Source organism: Olea europaea, unplaced genomic scaffold (assembly GCF_002742605.1).
Source record: "Olea europaea var. sylvestris unplaced genomic scaffold, O_europaea_v1 scaffold2020, whole genome shotgun sequence".
In the NCBI taxonomy this organism is placed as follows: Eukaryota; Viridiplantae; Streptophyta; class Magnoliopsida; order Lamiales; family Oleaceae; genus Olea; species Olea europaea.
Window position 1 is genome coordinate 13970 of NW_019238093.1, and position 18188 is coordinate 32157.

Here is an 18188-nt window from a genome sequence, read left to right on the forward strand (position 1 = left end):
AAACCAAGTGTTATTGGACTCCATAGCATCGAACTCATTAGCCATAGCTTCTCTTCAATGTGGATAGTTGATAGCTTGATGATAGAATTAGGGTTCAATATTGGAAGATATATAGCAAAGATAGGCGCAATGAGATGAGGAAAAGAATGTATAGGAGATATAATTGTTCGAAGGATATGAAGTATTAGACACGGGCTGGGAAATGCTGTGAAGCAAGTTACAGTGATAATCTCTTAGATACGAGGGAGCTTTGATGTTCCTTAAAGTCCTTCTAACAGCTGGATTATGTACTGTGACAGGAGTAGGTACAGTAGGGACATTGTCAGGATGTGTAGTAGGATTAGAATCACCCACACTAGATGTGGGAAGGTCAGATGCTGGTATAAGCAATACCAAGTCTAGAAAAGGATCAACGACACCATTGGAATGAAAAATAGACTGAAAGGGGAACAATGTCTCATGGAAGACTACATCACGAGATACAAAGAAAAATTTGGATTATATATCATAAAGTTTGTACCCTTTGATACCTGGCATGTAACCAACAAATATACATGCCACAGCACAAGGGTGGAATTTTCTTTGACTGGGAGGTAAGGTGGATGCATAGCATAGGCACCCAAAGACCTTGACACGATTGTAATCAACTGGGGTACAATAAAGGAGCTGGAAAGGGGACTCATGATGTAACAAGGATGAAGGAGTTCGATTGATTAAGTAGGTGAAAGTAAGAACACATTCTAGAATTTTATTGGAACATGTAACTGGAAGAACAGAGCCCAAGCTACATTAAGGAGGTGTTGATGCTTCATTTCCACCACTGTTTTTTTTTTCAGTGGGCTCAACACATGAAAACTGATGTAATACCCCTTTAGAATTGAGTAATTCTATGAATTGTAGTTCAGGTGTGTTATTGGATCGAAATATCTTAATGACTTTGCCAAATTGTGTTTCAATGGGGGAGAAAAACTTGGGAATTATGAATGTAACATCTGATTTCTGTTTCATGAAGAATACCCATGTGAATCTGATACAATCATCTACCAACATTAGAAAAAATCGATAACCAACATATGTTGGTATATGATAAGGGCCCTATGTGTCACAATGAACCAAATCAAAGAGATCTTAGAGAGATTATTGTTAGAAACAAATGAAAGCCGTCTTTGTTTAGCCAACGGGCAAATGGAACAATGAATGTTTTTGTGATCATTACAATTGAATGACAATCTATCTTTCAACATTTCTAAGCGTTTAAATGACAAATGTCCTAGTCTATTGTGCCAAATCTGAGATGACACTTTATTTGATATTGAAACGGAGGAAATACAAACAGCATTAGCTAGAACCGAATTACAAGGATTGGAAATACAGGCAGTGTCAATCACACAGAAATCGGCTACTTTGTTACCCTTGCCAATCATCTTCAGAGTTGACACTTCCTGGATAACACAACAGTCCATAAGAAATTTGATGTGGAGGGATGAATTCTTTGTTAATGAGCTTACAGATAGCAAGCTGAATTGGAATTGTGGAACATAAAGGACATTATATAGTATTAAAGATGGACTGAGCTGAACTGAACCAGAGAATTTAACCTATATGCGAGTGCTGTTGGGAAGATTGACAAATGAATTTGAAATGGGAAATATGGTACAAAATAGGGACTGATCAAAGTACACATGATTTGTAGCACCGGAGTCAACTATCCAATATTTAGGAGAATGAAGAACAGGATGATTAGAAATGGAGAAGCAGGTACCTAATGTGTGTGCCAAGTTCACACCAGTTCCCGTGTTGGCTTTGGCTGATGTCAGATAGGAGTTCAACATGGTCAACAAGTGCCGGTACTGATTTGGATTTAAGGTTTGGACAAACCATCAATACTACCTTGATGATCAGAGGATGATTCTGAGATTTGACATGCTTGCTGCTGCAACAGCTGGACTTGAGACATTTGCCCTCTATTAGTCTATCTTGTTTTGTATCCAGGTGGATAACCATGAAGTTTATAGCATTTGTCTATAGTGTGACTAGTAAGCCCACAATATGTGTATATTGGACAATCCTTTTTCTGAGATTTGCCAAATCTCTGGCTATCATTAGATCGATTACTCTCATTTTTTATGAAAAAAGCCATTTGGTTATTTCCAGCAGATGTTCGTGTCACATTATTCATGGTCCTTTGATGCTCTTCTTCAGAGACAAGAGCAAATACTTTATTGATGGGTGGTATTGGATCCATAAACAGTATCTGACTGCGTGCTTGAGCAAATGAATCATGAAGCTCCATCAAAAATGACATCACATACTCAGTTTGATAATGTTCTACCAAAGCCTTAGTACCTCCACATGTACACTTTCCACATGAGCAAGTTGGTCTGTAACTACTTAATTCCTCCCAAATTGTCTTCAATTTAGTGAGATAAGCTCCTAGTTGATCTTGATTATGATTCATCAATTCATGCCTCAACTGAAAGATGCGTAGCCCATTCTTCTGTTGAAATCTCTCCTTCAGATCTTTTTAGATTTCATAAGCAGACACAGCATATATAACACTCGCTGATATTTTCTTAGACACAGAATTAAGGATCCAGGATATAACTATATTATTATTGCGAATCCAGGAGTTAACGAGACTGTCATTACCTTCTGGTTTCGGAATAGATCCATGGATAAAACCTAACTTGTTCTACACAGATAAAGCTATCATCATACTTCTGCTCCACGAGGCATAGTTGTCACCAGTGAGCAGCTAAGAAACCAGGATAAGACCTAGACTGTCCAAATGATAAGGACTCGATCCATCTTCAATGATTGAGTTGCTTCCTGAATTTGTTGAACTCTTCGACGGCGTCAGAATATCAATCGCCATGGGGATGCTGTATCAATGATCAGGCGAATTGGAAGAATTAAGATCTAATTCAATTTTTGGAGAGGTCGAAAAAGATGAATTAGGGATTCCACATATGCTCTGATACCATATTGATTCAAGAGCGAAAAATGGCGGGGATAATTTTATTCAATGAAGAATGAAAAAGTCGTCTTTACAATATGCTTGCCCGTCTATATAAATAACTGATTTAACAGAATGTCAGCTGGAATACTGATATCTAATAAAGGGTTTTAAATAATCAATGATAGGCATATGACGGAGTTACAGATCCAGTGATCACCTGTAGACCTTTGTGGACTTGATGACATAGTCCACAATGACTAATGTTGTAATGGGCCGATCCTTCCCACCAACGTAGAGGAGAAAGGTTGGAGACTGGATAGTAACTTTGTCTTCCCAATGTATCAAAATGTTTGATGAGCTCTCCCCCCCCTTTTCCCTTTTTTAAAAAAAAAAAAAAAAAAAAAAAAAAAAAAGATAATTATTTTTTATCGGTAAAAGTAAAAAATAAGATAATTGTGTGGATGAAAAATGGCAGACATGGTCACTAAAAGCCTTCGTGAGAGAAGGGAGTCAGAGATTCACAATTGAAAGTCACATAAAGAGCGAAAATTGACTAATAGTGATAAATAGAAAGTTGAGCATACAAGCATGTCCCATGATAGCAATCAATAGACTAGGCAAAAACAAGAAGATACCAGAACTTTCACTCCTCTAAACACTCGACGTACTTGAGTGTTGATGAAAATCATGGGCATAAGGGAACTTGAATGGTCGAAACCCATGATTGCCTCTACCAAGAACAGAGACAAGAAGAAATATGGCCACTTCCATAGATTATGGACATGACACTAGGAGTTGCTTCCCATTAAGGAGGACTGGAGAAGATTTAATGCTTGTTCAGAAGAGGATTTCTGGCAAAGTATGTAAAAATAATCACTAAGAAAGAAAAAGTAGATGAGAATCTCTGAACTTGGATGAGAGGGATACATATAATAGTAAGGAAAATGGCGACAGACAAGATTCTGATTCTACCAGAAAATTTATGCTCATTCGAATGGAGTATGATTTAGAAGATAAGATTCAACCAAGCAACGCCTTTTGTGAAGAGGACTTGGTGGGCGTGGCTTGCCCTCATGATGATGCCCTAGTGGTTGTTGGTGGCATGGCTGACTTCAATATCAATAGGGGGCTGGTAGACAAGGTTACGCAATAGATATTTGGAAGTGGGATGAAAGAGAACAATGGTAGTGGACTGGTATAGGACACTGGAGCATATGCTGTGGATTGAGTAGGATAGTCGACCGAAAGCCACCAGATTGCATGAGGAGCCTCTCGGGGTAAATTAAGAGTCACGGCATTAGTGGCAAAGGGTTTGAGTACGACAGAGAGTCAAGAAGCGTTTGGGAGAAGGGTTATAGAAGTTGGTGTTGGGGGAACCGGTGGCTACTCTGGGATTGTGGATTGGCTAGTGAGGACCATTTCCGCCTATTATTGAAATTTTGAGGAGCTTAATGCCAAGAAATAAAAAATTGTAGCTAAACTTGCAAAATAGGGTACAGGTTGGAGACTATTTCTGCAATTTACCTTTTTCCTTGAAGATAACTTCGACTAGTCGCCAACAATTTCTTCTCTCTCAGCAAAAAGCAAAAATGGCCGAAACATTCTTGTTCATCATCACAGAGGAAGTTCTATCAAAAGTTTCTTCACTTGCTCTAGGAGAAATCACTTTAGCTTGTAGCATCAAATCAGAAGTGAAGAAACTTCACAACACTTTGTCTACAATCAAGGCTGTACTTTTGGATGCAAATGAGCAGCAAACCAAGAATCATGAACTAAGAGACTGGCTAGAAAAGCTTAGGGATGCCGTCTATGATGCCGATGATTTGTTGGATGATCTTTCAACTGGAATTTCACTGCAGAAAACCCAGGATAGAATTCCAGTTCTTGAAAAGGTTAGTAGATTTTTTTCATGCTCAAATCCTTTGGCCTATAGATTCAAAATTGGTCATAGGGTAAGCCAGATCAGGAAGAAACTAGACGAAATCGCGGCCGACAGGAAAAATTTTCACCTTACAGAACAGGCATATATTACTCCGGTAGAGAATAGAGAGAGAGATCAAACTCACTCTTTTGTAACAGCCTCAGACATCATTGGTAGAGATTCTGATAAAGAATTCATCGTACGACTTCTTTTGAGTACTAATGATGAAGAACATGTTTCGGTTATTCCTATTGTCGGACTAGGAGGTCTTGGTAAGACGACATTAGTTAAATTGGTCTACAACGATGATCGGGTAGTTCAAGATTTTGATCTGAAAATGTGGATTTCTGTTAATGAAGATTTTAGTACAAGAAAGGTAATTGACAAAATTTTAAGATCTGCCACTGGGGAAACTTTTAGCCATCTGGATGTGGACGAGATGCAGAAATGTTTGTGTGAAATTTTGAATGCTAAAAGATATTTACTTGTCCTGGACGATGTGTGGAATGAAGATCGTAATAAGTGGATGGATTTGAAAGAATTGTTGATGAATTGCAGCTCCGGAAGTAAAATCATCGTCACCACGAGAATTAAGACTGTTGCTACGATTTACAGTACCACATCCCCTTATATTTTGAGAGGTCTCTCAGATGATGACTGCTTATCTTTATTCTTGAAATGCGCCTTCAGTAGACAAGACGATTGGCTCCCTAATCTAGTAGAAATCGCGAAGGAAATTGTGAAGAAGTGTGGCGGAGTTCCTTTGGCTGTCAAGACATTGGGAAGCTTGTTGTATATGAAAACAGATGAACAAGAATGGCTGCATATAAGGGATAATGATGTATGGGAAATTGATCAAAAGCAAACTGACATACTTCCTATATTGAGGCTAAGTTATGAACAAATGGCATCCAATTTAAGGCAATGTTTTGCATATTGCTCCATGTTTCCCAAGGGTATTGAAATTCCAAGGGAGGTATTCATCAACCTCTGGATTGCACAGGGTTTCATTCATTCACCAAATGGAAATAAACAACTTGAGAACATTGGAAACCGGTACTTTAATGAGTTGTTATCAAGATTCTGCTTTCAAGATGTAGTAGAAGCTTTTGATGGAGAAATATTGGCCTGTAAGATTCATAATCTCGTGCACGACCTTGCACAATCTGTGGCTGGATATGAATGCTTAAATGTGAAATCTGATGCCAACAATATTTCTGATAGTGTTCGCCATCTCTATTTTCACGCAGAAGATCTGTCTAGAAAAGAATTCCCCGAGCCCTTGTCCAAAATGAGAAAATTGAGGACCTTCCGTTATTCTTACAAAGTTGGACCCGTAAATCAGGATTTCATAGAGATGATCACATTGAAGTTCAGGCGCCTTCGAGTCTTAGTACTTAACTCGTTAGAGCTTGAGGAGTTACCGAGTTCCATTGGCAGCTTGAGAAAATTACGGTATCTTGATTTGAGTAACAGCAGGAAGATCAAGTTCCTTCCAAAGTCTATTTGCAAACTCGTGAATTTACAGACACTGAATCTCATAAACTGTGAGGAACTTCAAAAGCTTCCTAGAAATATTGGGAATTTAGTTAGCCTCAGAACTCTATATTTGACTTCCCAGGAGATGTCTTTGAGAAGAAAAGGTCCCAAAAGCTACGATTCTCTCCACTTTTTGTTGCTCTACAATTGTGACTTTGTAAAGCTACCATCAGAAGGATTTCAACATTTCACTTCTCTTCGAGTATTACGCGTTTATGAATGCCAAAGACTAGCTTCTCTTCCAACAAGTATTAAGTGTCTGACTGCACTCGAGAAATTGTGGATTTGGAACTGTGACGAGCTGGATTTTGCTGATGGAGAAGGATTGGAAGGCCTCAAGAGTCTTCAGTCACTGCTTTTAATGGGACTTCCTAAGATGGTAAGTGTGCCAGTGGGGCTTAAAGAGACAGCTGCAAAAACTCTCAGATTCGTCCGAATAGCTAATTGTGCAAGTTTGACAACATTGGCCGAGTGGTTTTCAGATTTCAGTTCGCTTCAGAGGCTTTATGTCGAGGATTGTCCCAATTTATCCTTACTTCCTGAGGGGTTTCAAAATCTGAACGCCAAAGTGCATATTAGCGGTTGTCCAAAAGTGGCTGGCTGGAAATAGCTGAATCGTCGCATTTTTAGTTCCACAACTTCAATCTTTCAAGAGTACAGGTAAAAGAACAAACCTTTTTCATTCTCGTTTCTTTTAGTTCTTTCAGAAATAGCACACTTTGCATTGATTGTATTTACTTAATTAGATTCATCATTTGAAATTATGTAGACCACTGGACAAGATTGCCATAGGATCACTTTTGAGGTCAGCAGAAGTTTCTGATAAGTGCACGATAAATAAATAATGACAGTTTTCAAATTTTTATGTATTTTTCTTTTTCTTTTATTCGTTGATGTTCTTCATCATATATAGAAAGAGAATTCTTCCCTTATGTTCCAATTACATGTTAAACTATCAAGATCAAGTTTAAAGATAAAAATATACCAATTTAAGATGATCCTATCCCTCTTTGCCATTTCTTTTATTTCAGTGTGGCTGAGATTTACGGATGGAATGAAATTCGACTTTGAAACATCCATATTCGGTGGATTTTTATAGTTTTTGAACCACGGAAAAATGAAGATGGTACCCCACATAAAGTGCTTCTTAGGAGTTTGTGGACAACCCTTATGGTTCCGGCTCATCAAATTCATATTCATCTAAATCTCATCTTTTTAACAGTATACTGCGGCAGCTATTGAATAAGAAGGTAACATTTAATAAGAGCCCAGAATAAACATGATATAGATACTGTGAATTGTGCTTTATTTTTTGAACAAAATGCTTCCACATGAATCATATGAATTGCTATAAAGATAAGCTTGCTTTCCTTTTTTTTTATCGGTCCCAAATTATTAACCACTTTCCTCGTTGAGATTATTATTGATTTTTTTATTTTTTATTTTTTGGGTTTTCTCATAAGTCCCTATTCAATGTAATCAACAAATTTGAAATACTCATATTTAGATCATTATTTAATGTAGGGGTATATTAGGAAAATGAAAGAAAGATTTAGGGTCTGTTCGGTAGTGATTATGAGAATTATTTTTTGACCGTTAGAAAGAAAAATGGATCTCACCTGTGAGTGAAGAAATCAAAATTGATGGTTGGAATAGTGAAACAACGGTAAAAAAATTTATTTTGTTGAATGAAAAATTGCTACCAAACGGGACTTATATTTTCAACTATATTAACTTTATATATTTTTTTAAATTTGTATGAAAATGGAATCAAGCCTATCCTATCTTTGCGGGACAAAAAAGTATAAAAGTGCGATGGATCATTGTTTTTTAACTTGTACATTTTGTTTACTTTATCTTTTTTTTGCTACTCTCTACATCTATTTAACTTCACAACTTTAAACACAGACCAGATTTGAGGACCGTGTTGAACCCTGCATCGAAGTCTTGCCGTTGTGCCCACTTGGGGTCAAAGTAAAGAAAGAGCTCGTAGATTACGCTAATCGATCGAAAGCTGGAGTAAATGATGAGGCTAAAAGTAAGGAAATTTTCTTGAGATGAAGTTGAATCGAGCCATGAGGATGGTAGGGTGGAATGATCCCTCCAAATTCATTCACTTCATTAGACACAAATTTAAAGTTTTCTTCAGTCACATACATACGTGCATGAAAATGTATAGATCATGTATATAATAGATTCAATCCAGACATGCTCAACTCCACATATTCTTGTATAGTCAAAGGGAATCGATTTCGTAAAAGATGAGATTAGTAAAAGGCAATCACTGAAATTTCATCCTTGTAGGATTGTCAATACTACAGCCCTAGGTGGCGAAAAGCCGGCATCGAGGTGCCAAGCGTTCTCGTTGATGTGAGCTCTCGAGGAAGATCAACCTATTTTCCTTAGAATAACTTTTATCCGTTGAGCGACGGGCCTTCCACTCGGCATTGTCGAAAGGGTACTCCCGAGAACAAATCCAATGGAGACAGGGTGGGGGCCTCTAGCTCAGAGGATTAGAGCACGTAACTACAAATCAAGAATTCTCTTTCTTTATCATCAATCAAATCACTGTTTGCGACCTAGTATTATATTTTATCATCAATCCAATCCCTCTTCACGTTTTTTCTTAAAATCACCAAAATCATAACAGAAAATGCATTGTGGAAAAATCGATAGTTTCTTTTTTAGTTTCGAAAATGAAACTAAAATTTGAAGATATTTCATGTAATGAAGAGATTCTACTTTTCCGTTGAACTAAATTTTTAGAGAAAATTTCCGACAACTTCTTGATCCTGCTTATTAGATTTGTTGGTTGGAACCTTGAACAAACCATCGGGTGATAAGTCAGAGGAAGGTTGGGATGACGTCAAGTCATCATGCCCCTTATGCCTTGGACATTTGAATCTTCTTAAAAAATATTGTAACAAATTGAATTCTTAAATATATACGATTGCTTATTCATAGGCTATTATGAGTTCAAGACAAGCCACAAAAATTAAAAATAGGTATTTAATAGAATGTCAATCTAAACTTGTCAAATAAATATTCAATAAATTAGTACTCGAGGCATTAGGCAGAAAAATTCATCCCCTGTCACAAAAATTCAACAGCAGCTAATTGTTAATCTAGCTAATATAAATTTCATAAACGTGGAAGAACAATAGAAAAGTAACACATTAGGAATTTTGCATCCTTCTGTTTCTTTTTTCTTCTTTAATTTGCTCCACAATTTTTGTCTAGTTACTTTGTGACTTGGTGTATAATAAATGATAACATCTATAATGTCCCCTGGGCATAGCCCAATGATGCAAAGAACATGAGTGGGGTTATCTCACGCCTTGTTGACAGCCGCAGTGTGGGAGTTCAATTGCTGAGACATGAAATTGAACTCCTTGTAGGCGCAGTGTACAGGCGGCTCTTGTTTCTTGGCCTGCTGGGTTACATCCCACGATTTACCTCCCTCACAAAGCTCTAGAGGGAGCGGTGGGGGCCCTCAATGTTAGGATTCAACATTTTTTTTTTTTAATAATAACATCTATAATGGCTTAAGAAGCAGTTGATTTTGACCAATTCCCGATGCATGGGCTACACAGAGGATAAGGAATTAGGCAGCTCAGGACTGAGTTCCTTTACTTTTATTGGATATTATTAAAAAATTATTAAAATAAAACCATTATTTTAAAGGCTATAGGAACGGCTGGGAGATTTTTTTACTTTTTTTACCTCCCCCCCCCCACCCCCCTCCCTCTCCTTGCTATTCTATCAATAGTTTAGGTGTTAGACAAAATTTTTAGAAAATCAGTGCTTGTTGAAGTACTAATATGTGTATAGAACACGAAGAAGAAAGCAAGAGGATAACAAACAATTGCATCGATTTTACTCATGCCATTGTCGTCTTTGAGTGCTCTGGACTTCAACCTTTTGGTACTAATGCTAAAAAAAAATTAAGATGATAGAACTTCATGTAGTAATCGTATTTAAATAGGTTCATGCATCAGTTATCGAAAAATGACGAAACTATACAAGGTGACGATGGTGGATTATAATTTCTATCGTATTCCGCAGCATATTAAGTATATAAATTGCACAAAGTATATTCTATATCTCAATTTGTAATAAGGATATCAGATGTGAAATGTGGAGAAATTTGTTTATAATGCCTTTATAACCTAAAAAATGGCTCGAATGGTACAATCCCTACATCACCTCAGAATAAAAGGGGTGTAAGTTAATACAAGGATCCATAAGCGCAGGTAGATGGAATAATATGACAAATCTTCCCAATATATACGGAATTTCATCTCTATGTTAGCAATAACGTCATTATAAAATAATAATAATAATAATTTTTGCATTTACTGAAAAACTCTGCAATATTAAAAAAAAAAAAAAATGAATTAGAACAATAGAAGCAGTCAATAATAGACGTCCATGCACACATTGATCGCATCAAAGAAAACATTCATTCATGATCTCAAAAGCAATTAACATGTCAATAAAATTTAAATCATAATCAAAATCATATGAATGCCAATGTTTTAAAAATTAGCAATAATCATATCATAATTTACAAAATATTGTACCATGAAATATATAGAGCTTCACATGCTATACCTATATCCGTTGTAAACATCCTGTCGAGTAAGTTAAAATATGTACATACACTCACAAATGCTTGTTTGCGAGATGAGAAGATAAATCAAATTAAAAATATGACGAACACGACTCACGTGAAAAATTTTGCATCAAAATTTGGATGGAGTTGTGATGTGATAAAATCCCACAAGTATATGATATTCTAGCCTTATAAAGAATGAGTAAATTATCTTTTCCATGAAAACTAAATACTTAATCCAGTTTCCAATTAACATCAACTTTAATTGAATAGTAATATTAGTTTGTGGATGAGTTATATTAAAAATATAAGATCATCTCCAATAGTTACACCACATTTGGTGCAATTTGATGTAATTTCTCCAAATTTTACATCAAATTTGGAGTAAAATTACACCAAATATGGTGTAACCATTTGAGATGGTCTTGCACCAAAATTTACACCAAATTTTGTTTTAAATTATTTAATTAAAATTTATATTATTATTAAATTGTTAAATTAAAAATAATATTTAATAACTAAAATATTGCATAAATTAATATATTAAAAACTAAACGGAATACCGTAATAAAAAATATTTACATTGAACGCACAAAAAAGTTACGTATGATGAGAATGACAACTCGTTTTGTCACTTTTTATCGAAATTAATATATTCATTCCATACATGATTAGCTAATGTATCTTAAAGTGCAAAGCGTGCATCTATATTCTTGATTTGTCCATGTGGAGCAAGGAATTATTGAAATTGGGTATTTTCATCTACAACCATCCCAAATTCTAGAGCTAGCTTTAATTTGTGTTGTTCTAGTGCTAATTTGTTCTTAATTTTTAATTATCGCAATTGTAACTTTTGACTTTTTAATAAAAAAATTTTGTTTATTTCATCAATAATTATTATTTATTAGTTGATTAGAATTTAAGAATAAATGTTAAATATAAATAACCATCACATTAAAACAATATAGATCAATTAAAATCAATTAATTCTGAGAGATTTAGAAAAATGGGATATAGTTGGAACGAAAAAAATTTGTAAAAGAAAAGAGAGGACAAAACGAAAAATATTGAAAAACTCCAAATTTGTTGTGATGGATAGTGTTACCAAATTTGTTGTGATGGATAGTGTTACCCCAAATTTAGTACAACACTATTCATTATACCAAATTTTACACAAAATTTTTCTATTGGAGTGCTCTTTACGGAAAAGTTATCTAACCATTGGAGATTGTCTAAATTCTATACTAAATTAACTAATCTAACTAACTAATGTGAAAAGTGTTATGAAACTCAAGTAATTGACAAACGCTAAGACCTCGAATCTCCCTACTTTCATCCATTTTAATATCAATTCAAGATTTAGATCAACGTATTCGGATATAATGATCGATGTTCGTAATTCGTTTAATAATTCAACTAGAATATAACTAATATATCCTCAAATTGACTTTTTTATATCTTTATGAAAGACGTGAATATATAAAGAAACATTAAAACACAAAGACATTCATAAAATCATGTAAAATACATAGGCATATCTCTAGTCCCCGTCAAACTTTACAATAATTATCACTATTTACCAAATTCATATTCCTTATCTTGAATGTCTAGAGTAATCACAAGACAAATAACAATCGGTCAAAATCAAACAAATGTTTTGATGTCAAACTCTAGTTTTAGATATTCAAAAGTCTAGTTCAACCTTAAAGTCTATACAATTAGCAAAGCATCAAATTGATTACAAAAACACAATTTAAATGATACAACATCAACCCAAAATTGAATAATTGGAAAGAATATGGAAACTAATTTTGAATCTTGAATCTCATTAATGGCTTCTCGATTTCTTTCCCTTTGATTCTTATTCTTCTTCTTCAACCCAAAAAATAGATGTATAAAAATAGGAATAGATATGTTCTATAACAAGTTTCGACAAAACTTTGAATGGATAAAAAGAATTATGGAGCAAAGTTCCTTCTTGGCTCATTTCTACGAAAGATTTATGTAATTTTAGCCTCAAGAGCCTAATAATAAGTGTATAATTAGTCTCCACTAGCCTCCTAAAATTGTGGCACTAAGCTATGCATATTTGGCCTTTATACAAGTAAATGGGAAATTTGGGACAGAGGTGCCAAACATTTCAAAAATGTATCACGAGGTCCCAAACCTTTTCATCTTAGCACTTAAATCTCGTGCATTTAAATACATGTGCATTGAGACGAAGTCTCAATGGTTTCCGTCCAAAAACTGTTAGATGACCAAAAGTCACATGTCGACCTCAATTTTATCAATTTTAATAAGGGCAAAATGATCTCCCTCCACATTTTTCATTTAAAACAATTAAAGAAAATTAGTAAGAATAAATAAAAACAAAAATGGAAATATGTCATCTTCCGCACCTCCCGCCATCACACTGCCACGCCATCTCGAGCCCCTAACCCGCTGGTTTGAGACAAAAACCAAGGGGAGAAATCCTTCCCGTTGGCTGCAGTGGCATGGTCGGGGTGCCTTGGGTTGGCGCACTATGGGAAGATGAAACATTTTAATTTTTTAGTTTCTTCTTCTTTTCTTTGAATTATTATCTCTTTCTTTTTAGTTTTGTTTAATTTATTTCTCTTAAGTGGGCTTGTGCGGATAGACCTTTTTTCCATTAATTAAATTGGTCAAACAAACATCAATTGATGAAATTTTGACCAAGATCTTTTAGACGTAAAGACATCCTTAAAATATTTGGTAAGTAGGTGTTAAGATAGAAAGTTTTGGAACCTCAGAGCACATTTTTGAAAGATATGAGATCTTCACTGAAAATATCCCTTGATAAGGTTTAAAATGAGCCCATGTTTGATGGCCATTATTTAATAAAAATAGTTTTAAATAATGAATTTTTGAAAAATGTGTGATTAAAATATAGAGAAAAAAAATTTAAATTTACATGCAAAATATTTTATTATATGAATGTCCGATCGAAAATAAGTATGCAGAAAGAATTTTAAAGAAATAGTTGTCAAACGGTTGTTAAGTAACGTTCAATCAAGAATCATAAAGTTACTATAAAAGGCAGGCTTACTTATACTTAAAAGTAAGAAAAAAGTAACTTATTCATACATATTAGCTTCTAAGCTCAGTAAAACATGTTAGCAGATAATTACAGTAAATATGTCATTCCAATGCATATAAACAATATCAGCATGAATTTCGAAATCACCGCATTACTTCTATGACAAAATTCCTGATTCGGTAACATACATCAAAATATATGGATGGTATACATTAACAAATTTTCGCTTGTAATAATCTAATCCCTTGTTGGTCCAAAAAACTAGTACTGTAATTCGTCATCATTAAAGTTTCAACCAAACACGACCTTCAAATAGTTTGAACCACCCTAATTCGACAGAACTTTTTACAGTAACTTCTCTCCTAGCCAGCAATTTCCCTGCAACAACATGATCACAAGAACACAAAGTTAGATGGGTGCAATGACAACTCAGTACAAGAACTCAAAAGAATGCCTTGTTAACAAAATATCCAACTGCTACTTTGCTGTAAAAGGGATTAACGTATTTGACAAAAATTATGAGAACATGATCCCAGACACTTTTGATTACGACTTAGAGATGATTACAAATATGAATTAGGAAATAACATGTATGGTTGCAGGGATAGTGCCCGTTTGGCAAGACTTTAGTTTTTACTTTTGTTTCCTGTAAAATAGCTTTTGGAGGAAGTTACATTAATTTTTGTTTGGAAACAAATTTTTAAAAGAACTTTCTACTCCGTGATTGTTATTAAAGAAAGCCACGTTGGATCAACTTCCTCCAAAAATTCCTTATTTTTTCTTTTTTTTTTTTATGACTCAAGTGTCCAAGTTTCGCCCGACTAATTCTAAAAAGTGGCGGCCTTCCACCCTGGTTCGCATCACTAAGAGTTCTTTTAACTAGAAGAAGCAATTTCATAAAATTAACCCAACGAATCCAAAAGCAACTTGTGCGTCTCAAAAGCTCATTTTGACTTTTTAAAAGTCCTGTCAAATTACACTTTCTAATAGAACAATTATATCGCTATTTTGAATTGACAAATGAAAGAAAAGCCAAAAATAAATAAATAAATAAAATAAAAAACTAATATTCTTCTCCCCCCACTGACAACCGTCTAGTTTCTTGTTCCCTTATCATGCAATTTATACTTACTTTGGAATCAAAGACCCCTCTTTTCCCAAGTTTTCTGCAGCACACAGAAGGGTGTCAATGCCGCCCCACACCTGCCACCTTTGCCGCTCCCCACAATTGAAGGGGCAAACCAGAAGGGAATAAATTGACTCTCAAACAAACTGTTCACTCAAAGACCCTAAAGCCAGATTACAACTGGCTCCAGAAAATGCTACATTATTTAGCCAGTGATATTGTGGCCTTCAAATTAGAATTTTCAGGGGCTACTTGGGGACGAAAAATCAGAATTCGTTGAATTTCAATGAAACTTTCAGCAGCTTTATCCGATTGTCCAACATTTGACCTCACCAGTGGCTACAATTGGTAATGCTTATGTCTAGAAGATACCTATCAGATCTCTTAAAACCCAGAGTTTTATCCTGTTTCCTTATGTCAAAGTTTGAGAAATCAATAAATGAAATATCCCACAAAATAAGTGAAATAAAACAAATTTTGAAGTTACCTGATATATAAACTAGGCAGTAGAAATCAAGTAAACTGACTCTGATATATTAAATTCACGTGAGGGAGGGCAGGGAAACCAGACGGTGGGCGGAGAGGCAGTGACAGAACATGGGTGTCAATGAGGGAGAAATCCCTTTATTTTTAATTTCCTATCCTATTTAGGCATATTTCTTACTAAGTTACTCAATATACTCCGAAAGATTACCTCATGTTGCAAGCCATGTGATGTTTTAATGGCCCTCTGGGATGGAAACTGACTGGGGATGTTTATCAAAAAAATTGATCTGGAAGTACATATTTACGAATTGGTTGGGGACCATAGTTGTAAACTCCCCCCATAAAATATTCGAGTGCAGACCATACGTTATTAATCACTGAGGTCACTAGCTGCACTTGCACATTTTATAGAGAAGAAGAGGAAAGGTAAACAATTCCAAAGTTTAAAGGTAAAATAGAAAGCGGTACCATTTAAATTATTCAATCAATCACTGCCAAAATCTTCATAACTGAAGCTTTCTGATACAGTGTCCAGCCTCTTAATATCTGCTCACAGAGGACACAGGTATCAGATATACCCTTGAAATTTCAAGAACAATGTCAGGTGCCAAAAACCTTACCTTGTTCTCCCCTAATACGACGATCCACAAAGTTCGCATTCATTCCAAGGATGGGAGACTTGGAATAGCTTAATATATCTGAAGACAAAAAATCAATTAAGTCATATAAAAGTAAAGTATACTTCCTCCTAATAAAAAAGTAGTTTCTTAGAAAATAGACTTTTCAGCTTTGTTGAATTTTCATGCACCGGCGTAGAGTGAATAGGGGGAGAGAATTAACCAGTATTATTAGAAAAGTCAGCTGTCAAGTCTGAAAAACTGAAGTTTGGGGATATCTGTCCCAAGAATCCAAATGAATTCATGTCATGATCCAGGAAACTCTTGTTCGATGCCTGTGAATTAGACTCGATGCCAGCAAAACGTGAAACTGATGCATCTCCTATTGTCGTATTTGGATGCTGAAGATTTCTGTCCACAACAAACATGAAATGAGGATCATCTGCATGGCTAGCTTCTGATTTCATCATTCCTTGTATAATATCCGGATTAGAGCTCTGAGCCAATGGCATGTTTGGTGATACATCAATCCTTCCACCATGCCCCGCCATATTGATTGCAACAGGCATGCTCGATGGAAGTGAAGATTCACCATTAGTGTATGCACTAGGTAAGGTTGGCTGAATTGAAGAAGCACCAATAGTGTATGCATTAGGTATGGTACTAATTTGTTGATGAATATTTTCCATCTTCAAAGAAGTTCCACTAAATTCTGGGATATGATATGCTGAATTGTTATGCACTGCCAAAATAAAATAACATAGTTTCATTTTAAGCCAAACTAGGAATATAATTGCTGAAAAAATGGACAAGCCGAAACAACACTAGAAGAGGTATCCAAAAAGGGAACAGAAACATAAACACAAAAAGAACTCTCTGGGTCGAGCATGAAAAGAAGCTCTGCTAGTGCCTATAATACTGCAATGCATGTACACACATACACGTGCAAAAAAATTCTTTCCTATGCAAGTACGTAAACAGGATGAGCAAAGAGATAGAGATTGGTCCAAATATGCTTCTAAATCCTAATGATCAATGGATAATTTTGGCAGCGAAATATCAAAAACAGCCGTACATTGATTTAACTAAATGAAATCTGAAAGTAGAGATGGAAAAGGAAGATCAGGGGAATAAGCGGTAAGAAACTAAGGAGTAACAGATGATCAGAGAAATAAAACTAAATTGCCAGTTTGCTGGTGTTTCATGGTGCTGGCAGTGGTGCAGGGGAAATTGCATATCAAAGTAAAAAAATATATATATTCATAAATTTCTGCATATGGCTATGCAGGGGATCGTGCCACCACTAGTTTTCAAGCAAAACCTTATTTAAAATATTTACAAACTGCTAGGAGGAGTTCATTTCCATTCAAAATGACTACCTGCAGTGTAAAAGTTTGCAAACAGGAGTTCCTTAATTTTATTTTTTTTCTTTTTCTCTTTTTCGCCCGGCTTGAAACCTTTTTGAAGACGGCATTTCCAAATCCAAGACATAGTCAACAAAATCAACAGGAATTTGAAGGTTGGAAAGAATTGGTACATCTTTAAGATTTAAATTGATCATAATCAGGAGGAGCCTACAGCCGCAGTTTAACTTGTTCAACTCAATATCAAATGAACTCTTAAAATCCATCATATACAAGACGAATTAATATTTCCACAAAAAAGACTGTGTCATGTGATTGTAAATTTTGAATTACGTATAATAAATAGTAAATAAATGAAATGATATTTAATATTTGAATATACAGAATGTGAGAGAATTGATATTGCAATAAATTGAGGGTAGAGTAGGAGAAAATTAGAAAAAGTGGAAGAGATTTGATTCTGAAAAATGAACAGGAGTTTCAAAAATAAATGAGAGAAATTC

General features: G+C 35.1%; 3 protein-coding genes across 8 annotated transcripts; 1 reads left to right on the plus strand and 2 right to left on the minus strand.

Moving 5' to 3' along the window:
* Positions 1–1972: 1972 nt before the first annotated feature.
* LOC111379687 lies at positions 1973–2875 on the minus strand. The gene is made up of 3 exons (XM_023003113.1): positions 2765–2875; positions 2558–2692; positions 1973–2512 (listed from the first exon to the last, which is right to left on the minus strand). Exons 1-3 carry the CDS (start codon positions 2873–2875, stop codon positions 1973–1975), a joined length of 786 nt encoding a protein of 261 aa, XP_022858881.1.
* Positions 2876–4516: 1641 nt separating this feature from the next.
* On the plus strand, positions 4517–8927 carry LOC111379683 (putative disease resistance protein RGA1). Of its 5 annotated transcripts, XM_023003108.1 has the most exons (4): positions 4517–7079; positions 7189–7224; positions 7451–7669; positions 8328–8927. In XM_023003108.1, the coding sequence occupies exon 1, from the start codon at positions 4549–4551 to the stop codon at positions 7027–7029; it is 2481 nt and encodes an 826-aa protein (XP_022858876.1). In that variant the 5' UTR covers positions 4517–4548; the 3' UTR covers positions 7030–7079; positions 7189–7224; positions 7451–7669; positions 8328–8927. The 5 variants fall into 5 exon arrangements, with proteins under 5 accessions (XP_022858876.1, XP_022858873.1, XP_022858875.1 ...); XM_023003105.1 differs by having other exon boundaries at positions 4517–7224; XM_023003107.1 differs by lacking the exon at positions 7189–7224 and having other exon boundaries at positions 8328–8926.
* Positions 8928–14142: 5215 nt separating this feature from the next.
* Positions 14143–17088, minus strand: LOC111379690. Of its 2 annotated transcripts, XM_023003116.1 has the most exons (3): positions 16545–17088; positions 16325–16402; positions 14143–14470 (listed from the first exon to the last, which is right to left on the minus strand). In XM_023003116.1, the coding sequence occupies exons 1-3, from the start codon at positions 17008–17010 to the stop codon at positions 14376–14378; spliced, it is 639 nt and encodes a 212-aa protein (XP_022858884.1). In that variant the 5' UTR covers positions 17011–17088; the 3' UTR covers positions 14143–14375. The 2 variants fall into 2 exon arrangements, 1 of the variants encoding a protein (XP_022858884.1); XR_002700084.1 differs by lacking the exons at positions 16325–16402; positions 16545–17088 and adding an exon at positions 16173–16273 and having other exon boundaries at positions 14338–14470.
* Positions 17089–18188: the final 1100 nt, after the last annotated feature.

What these genes read in the sequence shown, in the direction of transcription:
- LOC111379690 (XM_023003116.1), bottom strand. Translation starts at nt 17,010, where the DNA reads ATGGAAAATATTCATCAACAAATTAGTACCATACCTAATGCATACACT. An exon ending in TGACTTTTCTAATAATACTG is followed by an intron (nt 16,403 to 16,544) that starts GTTAATTCTCTC and finishes TTTTGTCTTCAG; the next exon opens with ATATATTAAGCTATTCCAAG. An exon ending in TCGTATTAGGGGAGAACAAG is followed by an intron (nt 14,471 to 16,324) that starts GTAAGGTTTTTG and finishes ATGTTGTTGCAG; the next exon opens with GGAAATTGCTGGCTAGGAGA.
- LOC111379683 (XM_023003105.1), top strand. Translation starts at nt 4,549, where the DNA reads ATGGCCGAAACATTCTTGTTCATCATCACAGAGGAAGTTCTATCAAAA.
- LOC111379687 (XM_023003113.1), bottom strand. Translation starts at nt 2,875, where the DNA reads ATGGCGATTGATATTCTGACGCCGTCGAAGAGTTCAACAAATTCAGGA. An exon ending in ACAGTCTAGGTCTTATCCTG is followed by an intron (nt 2,693 to 2,764) that starts GTTTCTTAGCTG and finishes TTATCTGTGTAG; the next exon opens with AACAAGTTAGGTTTTATCCA. An exon ending in CTAAGAAAATATCAGCGAGT is followed by an intron (nt 2,513 to 2,557) that starts GTTATATATGCT and finishes AAAGATCTGAAG; the next exon opens with GAGAGATTTCAACAGAAGAA.